Source organism: Triticum urartu, chromosome 1A (genome assembly GCF_056163025.1).
Source record: "Triticum urartu cultivar PI428250 chromosome 1A, HENAU_Tu73, whole genome shotgun sequence".
Lineage (NCBI taxonomy): Eukaryota > Viridiplantae > Streptophyta > Magnoliopsida > Poales > Poaceae > Triticum > Triticum urartu.
The window spans coordinates 182196665-182210565 of NC_141873.1; the positions used below are offsets into that span (position 1 = coordinate 182196665).

Below are 13901 nucleotides of genomic sequence, written 5' to 3' on the forward strand. Positions count from 1 at the left end.
GCGCTGAGCATCAACCAGGCGATCCGATCGCCCCACACGGATCGCCAACAGACACACACACACTACCCCGGTGCACGGACACGCCCATGCACCCAACGCACGCACACACGCACGCCCTAGTCCTCGGACCCGATACGCCCAACAAGTCCAGCGCGCGCCCATACCCGCGCTCGGCGTGCCCGGCTTCTTCGCCGTGGCTTATTAGCCCATCATTCACGCCCTAAGCCGCGGCTCAGAGCAGCCCGGCATCCCCGACGTCGGCGTCCGCCATCAGCGCACGCCCCGCAGCCGGCTCCTTCCACAGCAGGGGGCACTCCCTCTTGAAATGTCCTCTGACGCCGCACTTGTAGCACTTCCCGCGACGGTTGTCCCCTCCGCCTGATGCTGTGCTGGCCGCACCGTCGTCGTCGTCCTCTCCGCGTGCACCGCCCCGGCGCCACTCGCGCGCCTGCCACTGTGCCGCGGTGAGCATGAGCTGCTCACCGTCCGCCCGCTCGCCGCCTGCCTGTCCTCGTCGATGCAGCCGCTCGTCGAATGCCTTCAGGCGCCCGAGCACGTCCTCGAAGAGCAGCTCCAACAAGTTGCAGAACTGCTCCATCCCGGTGACCGCCGCGTACAGACAATCCGGGACGCAGTCCAGGAGCTTCCTCACCATTGCTGCGTCGTCGAGGGTCGCTCCCAGCCCGGTGTAGCGCGCCGCCATGCCGCTGATCTTCCCCGCGAACACGTCCAGCGACTCATTGCTCGTCATGCGCAGGAGCTCGAACTCCCCGCGCAACGTGCCCAGTCGCGCCGCCGGCACGCGATCAGCCCCGACGAACCGGGCCTTCAGGCTGCTCCATATCTCCGCCGCGGTCTTCTTTGAGGCCACCTGCAGCAGCAAATCATCGGCGAGCGCCCGGAGCAGGTAAGCCCGCGCCGGCTTATCTTTCTTGGCGATCACCGCCGACGCGGCATGCTCCGGCGGCACCACCGCCTCCCACAGCTCAGCGACGTCCAGGTCGGCCTCCACCTTGATGGCCCAGGCGATGTAGTTCTCCCCATGAGCACCGATGCTGCATGCGCCACCATGCTGCCCGATCCGCCGGCATATGGCACAATGGACATCGCCGGCGAGCTCCCTCCTCCACGCGGCTCTGATACCAATTGTTGGAACCGCCAACTCCTCGCCGCAGCTCTCCTCGCCCTCTCGCTCTGCTCGCTCACTGTTGCCGTGGCTCAGTCACCGGAGAGGAGGAAGAAAAGATTCAGAGAAGTTCAGACAACAGTGGACACAGGGATTTTTCCAGCGCACATACGCTTTTCCCTTACCTCGAGCAGGAACTCGATCATGTCAACTGTTACAACGATCACCCCGTGGCTTTATATCCCCGAGCCAGCGCACTGGGCACGCACCCACGCCTCCACTCACCCGCGATCTACTCCACGCCCTGCATGCTCTCGTCGTGCCCGCTACGCACGCGCGTGCGCCCGCGTCTCGCGCTGAGCATCAACCAGTTGACCCGATCGCCCCACACGGATCGCCAACAGACACACACACACTACCCCGGTGCATGGACACGCCCATGCACCCAACGCACGCACACACGCACGCCCTAGTCCTCGGGCCCGACGCACCCAGCAAGTCCAGCGCGCGCCCATACCCGCGCTCGACGTGCCCGGCTTCGTCGCCATAGCTTATTAGCCTATCATTGACGCCCTAAGCCGCGACTCAGAGCAGCCTGGCGTCCTCGACGTCGGCGTCCGCCATCAGCGCACGCCCCGCGGTCGGCTCCTTCCGCAGCAGGGGGCACTCCCTCTTGAAATGTGCTCTGACGCCGCACTTGTAGCACTTCCCGCGACGGTTGTCCCCTTTGCCTGATGCTGTGCTGGCCGCGCCGTCATCGTCCTCTCCGCGTGCACCGCCCCGGCGCCGCTCGCGCGCCCGCCACTGTGCCGCGGTGAGCATGAGCTGCTCATCGTCTGCCCGCTCGCCGCCTGCCTGTCCTCGCCGACGCAACCGCTTGTCGAACGCCTTCAGGCGCCCGAGCGCGTCCTCGAAGAGCAGCTCCGACAAGTTGCAGAACTGCTCCATCCCGGCGACCGCCGCGTACAGACGATCCGGGATGTAGTCCAGGAGCTTCCTCACCATTGCTGCGTCATCGAGGGTCGCTCCCAGCCCGGTGTAGCGCGCCGCCATGCCGCTGATCTTCCCCGCGAACGCGTCCAGTGACTCATTGCTCGTCATGCGCAGGAGCTCGAACTCCCCGCGCAACGTGCCCAGTCGCGCCGCCCGCACGCGATTAGCCCCGACGAACCGGGCCTTCAGGCTGCTCCATATCTCCGCCGTGGTCTTCTTTGTGGCCACCTGCAGCAGCAAATCATCGGTGAGCGCCCGGAGCAGGTAAGCCCGCGCCGGCTTATCTTTCTTGGCGATCACCGCCGACGCGGCGTGCTCCGGTGGCACCACCGCCTCCCACAGCCCGGCGGCGTCCAGGTCGGCCTCCACCTTGATGGCCCAGGCGATGTAGTTCTCCCCCGTGAGCACCGGCGCTGTATACGACACCGTGCTGCCCGATCCGCCAGTGTACGGCACGATGGACATCGCCGGCGAGCTCCCTCCTCCACGCGGCTCTGATACCAATTGTTGCAACTGCCAACTCCTTGCCGCAGCTCTCCTCGCCCTCTCGCTCTGCTCGCTCACTGTTGCCATGGCTCAGTCACCGGAGAGGAGGAAGAAAAGATTCAGAGAAGTTCAGACAACAGTGGACACGGGGATTTTTCCAGCGCACATACGCTTTTCCCTTACCTCGAGCATGAACTCGATCATGTCAACTGTTACAACGATCACCCCGTGGCTTCATAACCCCGAGCCAGCGCGCTGGGCACGCACCGACGCCTCCACTCGCCCGCGATCTACTCCATGCCCTGCATGCTCTCGCCGCGCCCGCTACGCACGCGCGTGCACCCGCGTCTCGCGCTGAGCATCAACCAGGCGACCCGATCGCCCCGCACGGATCACCAACAGACACACACACACTACCCCGGTGCACGGACACGCCCATGCACCCAACGCACGCACACATGCACGCCCTAGTCCTCGGACCCAACGCGCCCAGCAAGTCCAGCGCGCGCCCATACCCGCGCTCGACGTGCCCGGCTTCATCGCCGTGGCTTATTAGCCCATCAGAGAATGCACTCACCCTCTCGCGGATGCGGTTCGGTCTCACCTTCCGAGAGCCGCGCCGATTCATGGGGAATCAGCCCTCCCTCAACCAGATCATCGATGTCGTCCCGACTAATCGTCAACCGAATCCAGTCGCCCTGGATCCAGCCGCGCGGCAGGCCGGACGCCGACAAAGATCCGCTCCGGCTGGACTTCTTCCCCTTCGCCTTCGCTGTCGCCTTCTTCACGCGCTCCAGAGCCACCGTCTTCTCCTTCCCCATGGCCGCGGGCGAAACTCGAACAGAGCAGCGGCGCTGGGAGTAGAGGTGGATGTGGCGGAGAAAATAGAGGAGGAAGAAGGAGAATGGGAACACACTGTGTAGAAAACCCCAATCCGACACCTTATATGAGGCCGCTTCCGATTGGCTGACCTGTGGGTCCGGACGATCCTATCAAATCCCGCAACAGTCGCGCGCGAGGTACATGGTGAAAAAGGTGGCGCGATGATCGAGGAGGCCTTGCCTAATCCCGTCCGATTACTGCGGCCTCCTCCGTCCCGCGCGCTTTCCCAAAATTCGAATCCCACGATATCCACGAGCAGCAGGGCAACCTGTCAGACGGAAGATCTTTTCCATACCAGTACTCAAAACATCGCAGTAAAAGTTCACTCGACAGAACCAACAATGGATCAAGGCGACTGAAAAAGAAGTTGAAGTCATCATGATTGTCATTTAGTCCCAATAAGACGCTTCCGAAGCGCGAAAATTGAATCGAAGGTGTTCTCAACTCCTTCTCCACTCAATCCCTGAACCATTCGAGGGCTAATGATGAAGCTATGTACCTAGGGTAGGGTCATAGGCCTGACCTAGACACCGTCCCCTAGGACGCCATCTTAAAACCAGAAGCATTCAAGGGATAGCATCATCCACTAGACTACAAGTCGTTCCACTCGGAAGATTCAAGGTCACTCGACCGCAACAGTTAGCACTCGACGGACAGAAGACCTAAAGTCACTCTACACGGCAATGGTCGAATGTTTACTTCATAGACTTAATAGGCATTTATGTCACTTAATTACTAGCATTACCAGTAACGCCTCCTTCTTAATGTACTTTAAACCCTTTGTAACGTGGGCTGGCCAGGGTCCTGGCGCACTCTATATAAGCCACCCCCTCCACTGGCACAAGGGTTCGCACCCCTGTAAACACACACATACATATTCCAGTCGACCGCCTGAGGGCACTAAGACGTAGGGCTGTTACTTCCTCCGCGAAGGGCCCAAACTCGTAAAACTCATGTGTACTGTCAGTCTTAGATCCATGACACCCAACGCCTCGCTCGGGTTCAGTTAGAGCCCACTACCTCGCACACATGCGCGTACGTACCAGAGAAACGCGCATCGCTCGGCCCCCAACCACCCATCGTAACTGGGAACTCCCCGATATTTTCCTCGCCCTCGCTTCTACCATGGTTTTTCCATCTTGGATGGCCCAAAGAATGTCATGCAGCTGCATCTCCGGCCCGCCCAGGACGAAAAGCCCATTTTTATCATGATTTGTTGTCATAGAAGTAGGACCCCACCACATCTATGATGATACCGGGTTTTGTCACAATTATTGTCATAGAAGTGTCATAAGTATGCCAAAAAAAATCGTTCGGCCCAAAATGTCATGGATGTGTCTTTTTTTGTAGTGAGTGCACTCCACTAAATATATATACTTTGGATCCATTGCAACGCACGGGCCGGCACATCTATACCCCTATATAGTGTGTGAATAACTTTGAAAGTTAGTCATTAGATGAAGCCAAACCGACGGTACAAATATGGCAAATCCAAGCACTACTAGCCATTGGATATCATCTACATTCCACCAGATTTCGCCACATGTAGAATCTAGAAGACTCCATGGTTGAACTTAAGCATAATGCACAAACCTCAAAACACAAGCACTTCTCCTTTGTTCTAGAATCTTCCATATCTTAATTGCCCAATCTTCTTTTTTCAAAATGAATTGTCACTATTTGTTTTTACTTTATGCTTTACCATGCACAATTCCATGAATCTTAAAATAGATTTTTTTATAAAACTAATTGATTTTGAATTAGATGAACTATAAGAATTAAACGAACATCTACATCATGCATATATGACTCAAAGCTTACATGCTATACTGTGTTATTTATTCATAATTTGGTTACCAAATCTCATGCGTGCAATGCACGTGTACCTCACTAGTTGGTAGTAGTAAGAAACAAATTCCGGGTTTGGCATGAGCTCGTACTGCGGGAGCACCACAAGGCCTGCCGCAGGAGTTACATTTCCCTCTCGGGGCCCACGAGACTGAGCTTCAGTGGCTTAGTGCACTAGCCTATGAGTCAATGACATGCGGAACTTCAATGCAGCTGGCCCACATGCCATTCTCATGGTGGTGGTGTGGTTCATGACTCACTCATCCGAGATGAACCAGCCGGTGGTGGCATGGTCGTGGCGACGGTGCCACAGTTGGGCGTTGGGGCGTTACAAGGCGTAGATGGCCACACTGGCGGGTACTACCTGTAGTACAGAAGTAATCCAGCTGAGGATTGATGCCCGGGATGAAATGCGTCACAGCTGCTGGATTAAAATTCGATGGTGCGGGAGTACGGATCGGAGCCTAGGAGCGGAGCAGGCAAACCGTGTCCAATCGGGTGTGGCTGTGGTAGAAAGTTGATGGTCGCCACAGTTTAGCTGACCGCATGTCATGCACACAAAGGCAGCGGAGCGGTGGCCCTGAGAGGGATGAGGCACACGTCAGGGGACATCGTGCCATGGGTTGGAGCGACGTCGTGGGAATCACGCGTGGGTGTGGAAGTGGTAGAAACAAGAAACGCGATGGTCGCTGTGGTTCCACTTCCATGGACAAGCTGTCATGTCTGCTGACACATGGATTGCATACCGCTCACTGCAAGGAGCAGTAGTAGAGAAAACTTGTTCCAAAGATACCATTTTTCCGATAAAATTCTCGAGATATCATTAGTTTTTACACGTGGGATTACTCCTGCAAGGGTCAATCAATACAGGTGTTTTGTAAAACAATGCATCTTGATGTTCCCTGCAATGCACGGGCATCTTGCTGTAGGGTGTGCCACCGACCCCAACTCCAAAAAAATTTAGACGCTTAGGTGCACCGGATGCCATGCCACGCTACAAAATGTAAAAAAAATAGCTCCAATGTTTAAAAAAAATGTTATCTTCAAACCAGCCACACCCGTCCCTCACCTCATCAAAACAGCCCGAGAAATATATTTTGAGTGAAGCATGATTTGTTTTTACTGATATATGTATATCAAAACTAGAGTGTTTATATTTCAAGCCCGTGAACAAGTATTATTCTACTACTTTGGATCCATTGCAACACACGGGCTAGCACATTGGTAGTCGTAGTCTCTAACTCTATCTCTACTCTATCTTATAAAAACCAAAGTTGTTGATGATGGTGTGCCTGCCATCCTGCAGTATAGGCCATCTAATTTATATCTGACAGATAGGAAAGGAAACTATGGCAATTTTGCAAAAAAATATTCCTGCACCCCTTTCCACATTTGCAAATAAGGCCTTCCCTCGTTCATCCTTTTCTCCCACAAGATAAACTACTCATACAAATGCATCTCGATGTTCTGTGCAATGCACAAGCATCTTGCTAGTCTACTACTCTCTTATACTAGCAAGATGCCCATGCGTTGCACGGAAATTCAAGATGCTTTTGTATGAGTAGTTTATCTTGTGGAAGAAAAGGATGAATGAGGGAAGGCCTTATTTGCAAATGTGGAGAGGGGTGTGTGTATCTTTTTGCAAAATTGCCATAGTTTCCTTCCTATCCATTGGATATAAATTGGATGGCCTATATTGCAGGATGGCAAGCACACCATCATCACCAACTCTGCTTTTTATCACAATCTTCGACATGAATTTTTATTTTGGTTTGTCTCATACCTCTCGACTTGGGCATGAGTCTGAAATACCAATTTCAACTTTTGAAACATCTCATATGCTCCGTGGCGTTTCAAAATATTTTTGAAGTCCCGGTTCTAAGCCGTAAAGCATGGTGCACTAAACTATCAATTAGTCATCATACCGAGCTTATCAAATGTTCATAACGTCTGCATCTGCTTTTGCAATAGTTCTATCACCTAGCGGCGCATCAAGGACATAATTCTTTTGTGCAGCAATGAGGATAATCCTCAGATCACGGACCCAGTGTGCATCATTGATACTATCATCTTTCAACTTAGTTTTCTCTAGGAATATATCAAAATAAAACAGGGAGCTAAATGCGAGCTATTGATCTACAACAACATAGATATGCAAAAACTATGAGGACTAAGTTCATGATAAACTAAAGTTCAATTAATCATATTACTTAAGAACTCCCACTTAGATAGACATCTCTCGAGTCATCTAAATGATCACGTGATCCATATCAACTAAACCATGTCCGGTCATCACGTGAGATGGAGTAGTTTTCAATGGTGAATATCACTATGTTGATCATATCTACTATATGATTCACCTTCGACCTTTTGTTCTTAGTGTTTCCAGGCAATATCTGCATATGCTAGGCTCGTCAAGTTTAACCCGAGTATTTTGCGTGTGCAAAACTGGCTTGCACCCGTTGTATGTGAACGTAGAGCTTATCACACCCGATCATCACGTGGTGTCTTGGCATGGCGAACTGTATCAATGGTGCATACTCAGGGAGAACACTTGTACCTTGAAATTTAGTGAGAGATCATCTTATAATGCTACCGCCGTACTTAAGCAAAATAAGATGCATAAAGGATAAACATCACATGCAATCAATATAAGTGATATGATATGGCCATCATCATCTTATGCCTTTGATCTCCATCTCCAAAGCATCGTCATGATCACCATCGTCACCAGCTTGACACCTTGATCTCCATCGTAGCATCATTGTCGTCTCGCCAACTATTGCTTCTACTACTATCGCTACCACTTACATGGCGATTGCATTTCATACAATAAAGCGACAACTATATGGCTCCTGCCAGTTGCCGATAACTGTTACAAAAACATGATCATCTCATACAACAATTTATGTAATCACGTCTTGACCATATCACATCACAACATGCCCTGCTAAAACAAGTTAGACGTCCTCTACTTTGTTGTTGCAAGTTTTACGTGGCTACTACGGGCATCTAGCAAGAACTGTTCTTACCTAAGAATCATAACCACAACGATTTTTCGTCAAGTGTGTTGTTTTAACCTTCAACAAGGACCAGGCGTAGTCACACTCGACTCAACTAAAGCTAGAGAAATAGACACCCACTAGCCACCTGTGTCCAAAGCACGTCGGTAGAACCAGTCTCATGAATGCGGTCATTTAATGTTGGCTTGGGCCGCTTCATCCAACAATACCGCCGAATCAAAGTATGACATGCTGGTAAGTAGTATGAATATTATCGCCCACAACTCTTTGGGTTCTACTCGTGGATATAACATCTACGCATAGACCTGGCTCAGATGCCACTGTTGGGGAACACAGTATTTCAAAAAATTTCCTACGATCACGCAAGATCTATCTAGGAGATGCATAGCAACAATAGGGGAGAGTGTGTCTACGTACCCCCGTAGACCGAAAGCGGAAGCGTTAAGCAACGCGGTTGATGTAGTCGAACGTCTTCGCGATCCAACCGATCAAGTACAGAATGTATGGCACCTCCGCGATCTGCACACGTTCATCTCGGTGACTTCCCTCGAACTCTTGATCCAGCTGAGGTCGAGGGAGAGTTTCATCAGCACGACAGCGTGGTGATGGTGATGATGAAGTTACCGGCACAGGGCTTCGCCTAAGCATACAACGATATGACCGAGGTGTGTTTCTGTGGAGGAGGAACTGCACACGGGTAAGTGAAACTTTGGTGTGCCTTTGGGGTGCCACCCTCCCACGTATATAAAGGGGGAGGTGGCCTTCCAAGGGGAGGAGGCGCGCCCTGGGGGGGGGGGGCAATCCTACTCCAAGTAGGATTTGGCCCCCCTTTCCTATTCCAACAAGGAGAAGGGCAAGGTGAGGGAGGAGAGAAGGAAAGGGGGCCGGCCCCCCTAGTCCAATTCGGTTTGGGCTAGGGGGGTACGCGCCCTGCCTTGGCCTGCCTCCTCTCTTCCACCAACAGGCCCATGAGGCCCAATAACCCCCCGAGGGGTTCCGGTAACCTCCCGGTACTCCAGAAAATACCTGATACACCTCAGAACTATTCCGGTGTCCGAATATATTCTTCCAATATATCAATCTTTATGTCTCGACCATTTAGAGACTCCTCGTCATGTCCGTGATCTCATTCGGGACTCCGAACTACCTTTGGTACATCAAAACACATAAACTCATAATGCCGATCGTCATCAAATGTTAAGCGTGCGGACCCTACGGGTTCGAGAACTATGTAGACATGATCGAGACTCATCTCCGCTCAATAACCAATAGCGGAACTTGGATGCTCATATTGGCTCCCACATATTCTACGAAGATATTTATCGATCAAACCGCATAACAACATACGTTGTTCCCTTTGTCATCGGTAGGTTACTTGCCCGAGATTCGGTCGTTGGTATCATCATACCTAGTTCAATCTCGTTACCGGCAAGTCTCTTTACTCGTTCTGTAATGTATCATCCTGCAACTAAATTATTAGTCACTTTGCTTGCAAGTCTTATAGTGACGAGCATTACCGAGAGGGCCTAGAGATACCTCTCCGAAACACGGAGTGACAAATCCTAATCTCGATCTATGCCAACTCAACAAACACCATCGGAGACACCTGTAGAGCATCTTTATAATCACCCAATTACGTTGTGATGTTTGATAGCACACAAGGTGTTCCTCCGGTATTCGGGAGTTGCATAATCTCATAGTCATAGGAACATGCATAATTTATGAAAAAAGCTATAGCAATAAACTAAACGATCATAGTGCTAAGCTAATGGATGGTTCTTGTCCATCACATCATTCTCTAATGATGTGATCTCGTTCATCGAATGACAACACATGTCTATGTCTAGGAAACTTAACCATCTTTGATTAACGAGCTAGTCTAGTAGAGGCATACTAGGGACACTCTGTTTGTCTATGTATTCACCCATGTACTAAGTTTCCGGTTAATACAAATCTAGCATGAATAATAAACATTTATCATGATATAAGGAAATATAAATAACAACTTTATTATTGACTCTAGGGCATATTTCCTTCAAGAATCTTGTTCGAACAACAACCTCTGCTTAAGCTCAGTTTGCCTATTGAAACTCTAGGAGGTTGTCGGTGTCAAAACTGGCGGATCTCGCGTAGGGGGTCCCGAACTGTGCGTCTAGGATTGATGGTAACAGGAGGCAGGGGACACGATGTTTACCCAGGTTCGGGCCCTCTTGATGGAGGGAATACCCTACGTCCTGCTTGATTGATATTGATGATATGAGTATTACAAGAGTTGATCTACCACGAGATTGTAGAGGCTAAACCCTAGAAGCTAGCATATGGTATGATTGTTGTATATGTTGTCTATCGACTAGCCAGGCCTCGATTTATATAATGCACCAAAGGCCTAGGATAACAAGAGTCCTAGCCGAATACGCCGGTGGGGAGGAGTCCTTGTCTTGATCACCAAGTCTTGTGGAATCTTCCATGTATGCGGCAGCTGTCCGAACTGGCCCATGAGTATACGGCCATGGGGGTCCTCGGCCCAATCTAACAGATCGGGAGATGACGTGGTGAGTACCCCCTGGTCGAGGACACCGTTAGTAGCCCCCTGAACCGGTCTTCAAATTGGGGACACTCCTCGATTCTTCTGAATTGTTCATCTTCGGTCGTCGGTCTTGAAAACTGGTTCAACAAATCTTCTTCGATCTTGAGGAGCACCAACATGCATCCGAAGAGTTTATACATCGGGTATCCGAGGAGCCCCTTTAAGTTTTCAGCCTTTATCAATGCCTTGTTTATGTTTATGCAACACATCAGGTTTGAAGTTGTTCCCAGGCGACAGCGCCCTCTTGCGCCCGAGCTCCAACGCCGGACTGCATTTGAGGTATCTTTTTCAGACGAGTACCAACGCCGGACCGCTTCCGAGCTCCAACGCTGGAACGTATCCAAGCTCCAACGCCAGACTATGTCCAAGCTCCAACGCCGGACTGTATCCGAGCTCCAACACCGGACTATATCCGAGGTGTCATAAATCACCTTGGTTCAAAAAAGTTGAAGGAGTTTAGCCGAGCTTAATGCCGGAAATGCCCTCTATGGAGCCAGCCGCTAGTGCCCGAGCTTTATGCCGGACTGCTTCCAAGGTGGTGTACCACCCCGAGTGTGGGCCGATTTTTTTTCAATATTTTTTATTGGTGCAATTTGTTCTCTGCCGAGATATATAGCCAGTAGCCCTCAAGGTGTGTATCGGTGTAAAACCCGAGATGCACTTGAAGGATGACATAAAACCGTTGATCCCAGTAGCCACTGAGACTCAGGTTGATTTGCAAAATCGGTCTAAGGACCAAGTCCTAGCTCGGCAGAATACTTCGGGAGACAAAAAGCGGTGTGCAAATTCTTCGAGACTCAGGTTGGGTGCGGCCGACCAACCTGAGGATCATAATCTCCTCGAAAACAATGTCACACTTAAATTTTCTGCACTGGATTGCCAATGCAGTAGCCCCCGAGACACTGGTCGGGTGGAAACACCAGATCAGGGGATCGAGGTGCCCCTTTAATATTTGTAAATAATAAGCCCGAAGCCCAGTAGCCCCCGAGCCTTAATGCGGGCACGGGTGGCCAAATTAAGGATCGATATCCATAGTAAAATCACAAATTATGTGTAATGACTCTATGTATCCAAGTACTTTACGTCATTAATGCTCAGATCCGCATTGTACAAAACTTTGTTGACCGACCATCGGCTTCCACCTCCTCGGCCAGTAGCCGAGGAGTGTTTGTCCTACTTTATAAAGCCTTTATGAGGGCAAAGATTTACGACAAACAAGGCAATCTAGCCATATGGTTTTATAAACAAAGGTACATAGAGAGATATGTTATATTACTGTTTAACATAAGAAATGTTTTCCAAAGAAAATAGTCCCGCTATCGGTTCCTTTTTTTGGGTTGTCACGCTAAGCATGATCATGAAACCTCAGCTCTAATGTAAGAGCAAAATGTTGAGGATTTAGTTTGGGAGGCCAGTTACTAGCCCCCGGTAGTGTTCGGCAACAGTCGAGGTCAAGCCGTAAACACTTCGGCCAATGTTATGAATGGCCCATCATTTAACACAGTCATCAGATTGCTGACCAGTTTACGCTTATTTGTGACAGTCAGTTTTTGGCTTTGTCCACTGAGGTGCATAACCATGTGAGCTGGAAGCACAATCGCAGTGGTTCTCCCTTTGCACACCTAGCCAAACAAAGCGGAATGTAGGAGGCAAGCGCAGGAGCCGGGCAACCCAACTATTGACCGAAGACACAATTCGAAACCGATGCATATATAGCAATATTCGAGAATGTTTTTGCCGAATCTCTAAAGGTGTCCGGCGTTGCACTGCGAGACATGTGCCGAAAACACACAAATAGTTTAAAAGTGCCAAAAGCTAGGAAAACCAAAAAACGCCAGTAAAAACATGACGTATGAACAAGATCAAGTGTTCGGTGCCAATCCAAAAATTGGAAGAGAAAAAAAATGTGCTTCTATCGTGCTTTAACATGACACATCCGATCTCAAGACTTCACGCGGGTCAGCCTACGGCTTCAAGCTCCTTATCCCAAAGGCGGAGTACTTCTCCAAGGTGAGTTTAGCAAACTAAACTCAAGCGGCTTTCAAAGATAAGACAGGCTATCCGGCTATTGACCATAAACTTGAGTCGAAAAAGGAGTGGTAGAAAAAGACTTTGCAACGACCAAGAAGAAAACACATTTAAAACTCATATATAAATTTTAAGAGCCCCCAAGTGACTTGGGTAAAAGAATTTTATATATAATGATTGTATGTACCGAAGTACTTATATCATATTTGTGTTCACCCGAACTTTAAACGCGTCTTAACCGACCGTCGGCTTCTCCCTCTTCGGCCAAGGGCCGAAAAGTGTCATGTACTCCACCTGTCAAGAGTATTGACGGTGTTTCCGATGACCAGGCAATCAGGCCATAAGGCTGTAACAGACAAAGCGCGCTCATGGAATTTATGCTATATTACTAATGAAGTGTAAGAAGCATCTTCGAAGAAAATAGTACCCCCACCGATACCTTTCTTTGATGCTCATTATTACTATGAGACTTGTGCAATAGATTTTTTGTACTCATGAGTTCCGTTGTGTGCCGACCATGATTGAAAACAATAAGAGTGCTAGCTTTTGGCTTCACCCAGTCTGGGGTCAGAGCTCGGATGACCCGGTCGTTACAATCGCAGAGGTGCTCCCTTTACTCCCTAGCCGAACAATCGGGAACGTAGGGGTAAACACAGGAGCGAGGCAACCCAGATTGCAAATCGCTTAGGTCAATATGGTGCATATTGTGGCGTAATACACGAACAAGGAACGAAGCCGTACAAGTATAATCATATGCAAGAGGAAAAGCTCCATCAAGGGAGCCCCCAAATAAATGGGGTATTTGAATATGCGAGTCACAAAGAAAGTTATGACAAGGAACTTTATCCCAAACAACTTTTGTGCCGAAAAGTATAATGCTTGGTCGAACCGAACAAAATTTAAAACTAAAAGTTTTTGAGCATGAAAG

General features: G+C 50.1%; 2 protein-coding genes across 2 annotated transcripts; both read right to left on the reverse strand.

The window, feature by feature from the left end:
* Window positions 1-232: 232 nt before the first annotated feature.
* LOC147990536 (uncharacterized) lies at window positions 233-751 on the reverse strand. Its single transcript, XM_087529453.1, has one exon. The coding sequence runs from the start codon at window positions 749-751 to the stop codon at window positions 233-235; it is 519 nt and encodes a 172-aa protein (XP_087385579.1).
* A 960-nt stretch (window positions 752-1711) lies between these two features.
* LOC147990537 (uncharacterized) lies at window positions 1712-2584 on the reverse strand. The gene has a single exon (XM_087529493.1). It carries the CDS (start codon window positions 2582-2584, stop codon window positions 1712-1714), a length of 873 nt encoding a protein of 290 aa, XP_087385619.1.
* Between the last annotated feature and the right edge of the window lie 11317 nt (window positions 2585-13901).

Coding starts and splice junctions, on each gene's coding strand:
- LOC147990536 (XM_087529453.1), bottom strand. CDS start 751: ATGACGAGCAATGAGTCGCTGGACGTGTTCGCGGGGAAGATCAGCGGC.
- LOC147990537 (XM_087529493.1), bottom strand. CDS start 2,584: ATGTCCATCGTGCCGTACACTGGCGGATCGGGCAGCACGGTGTCGTAT.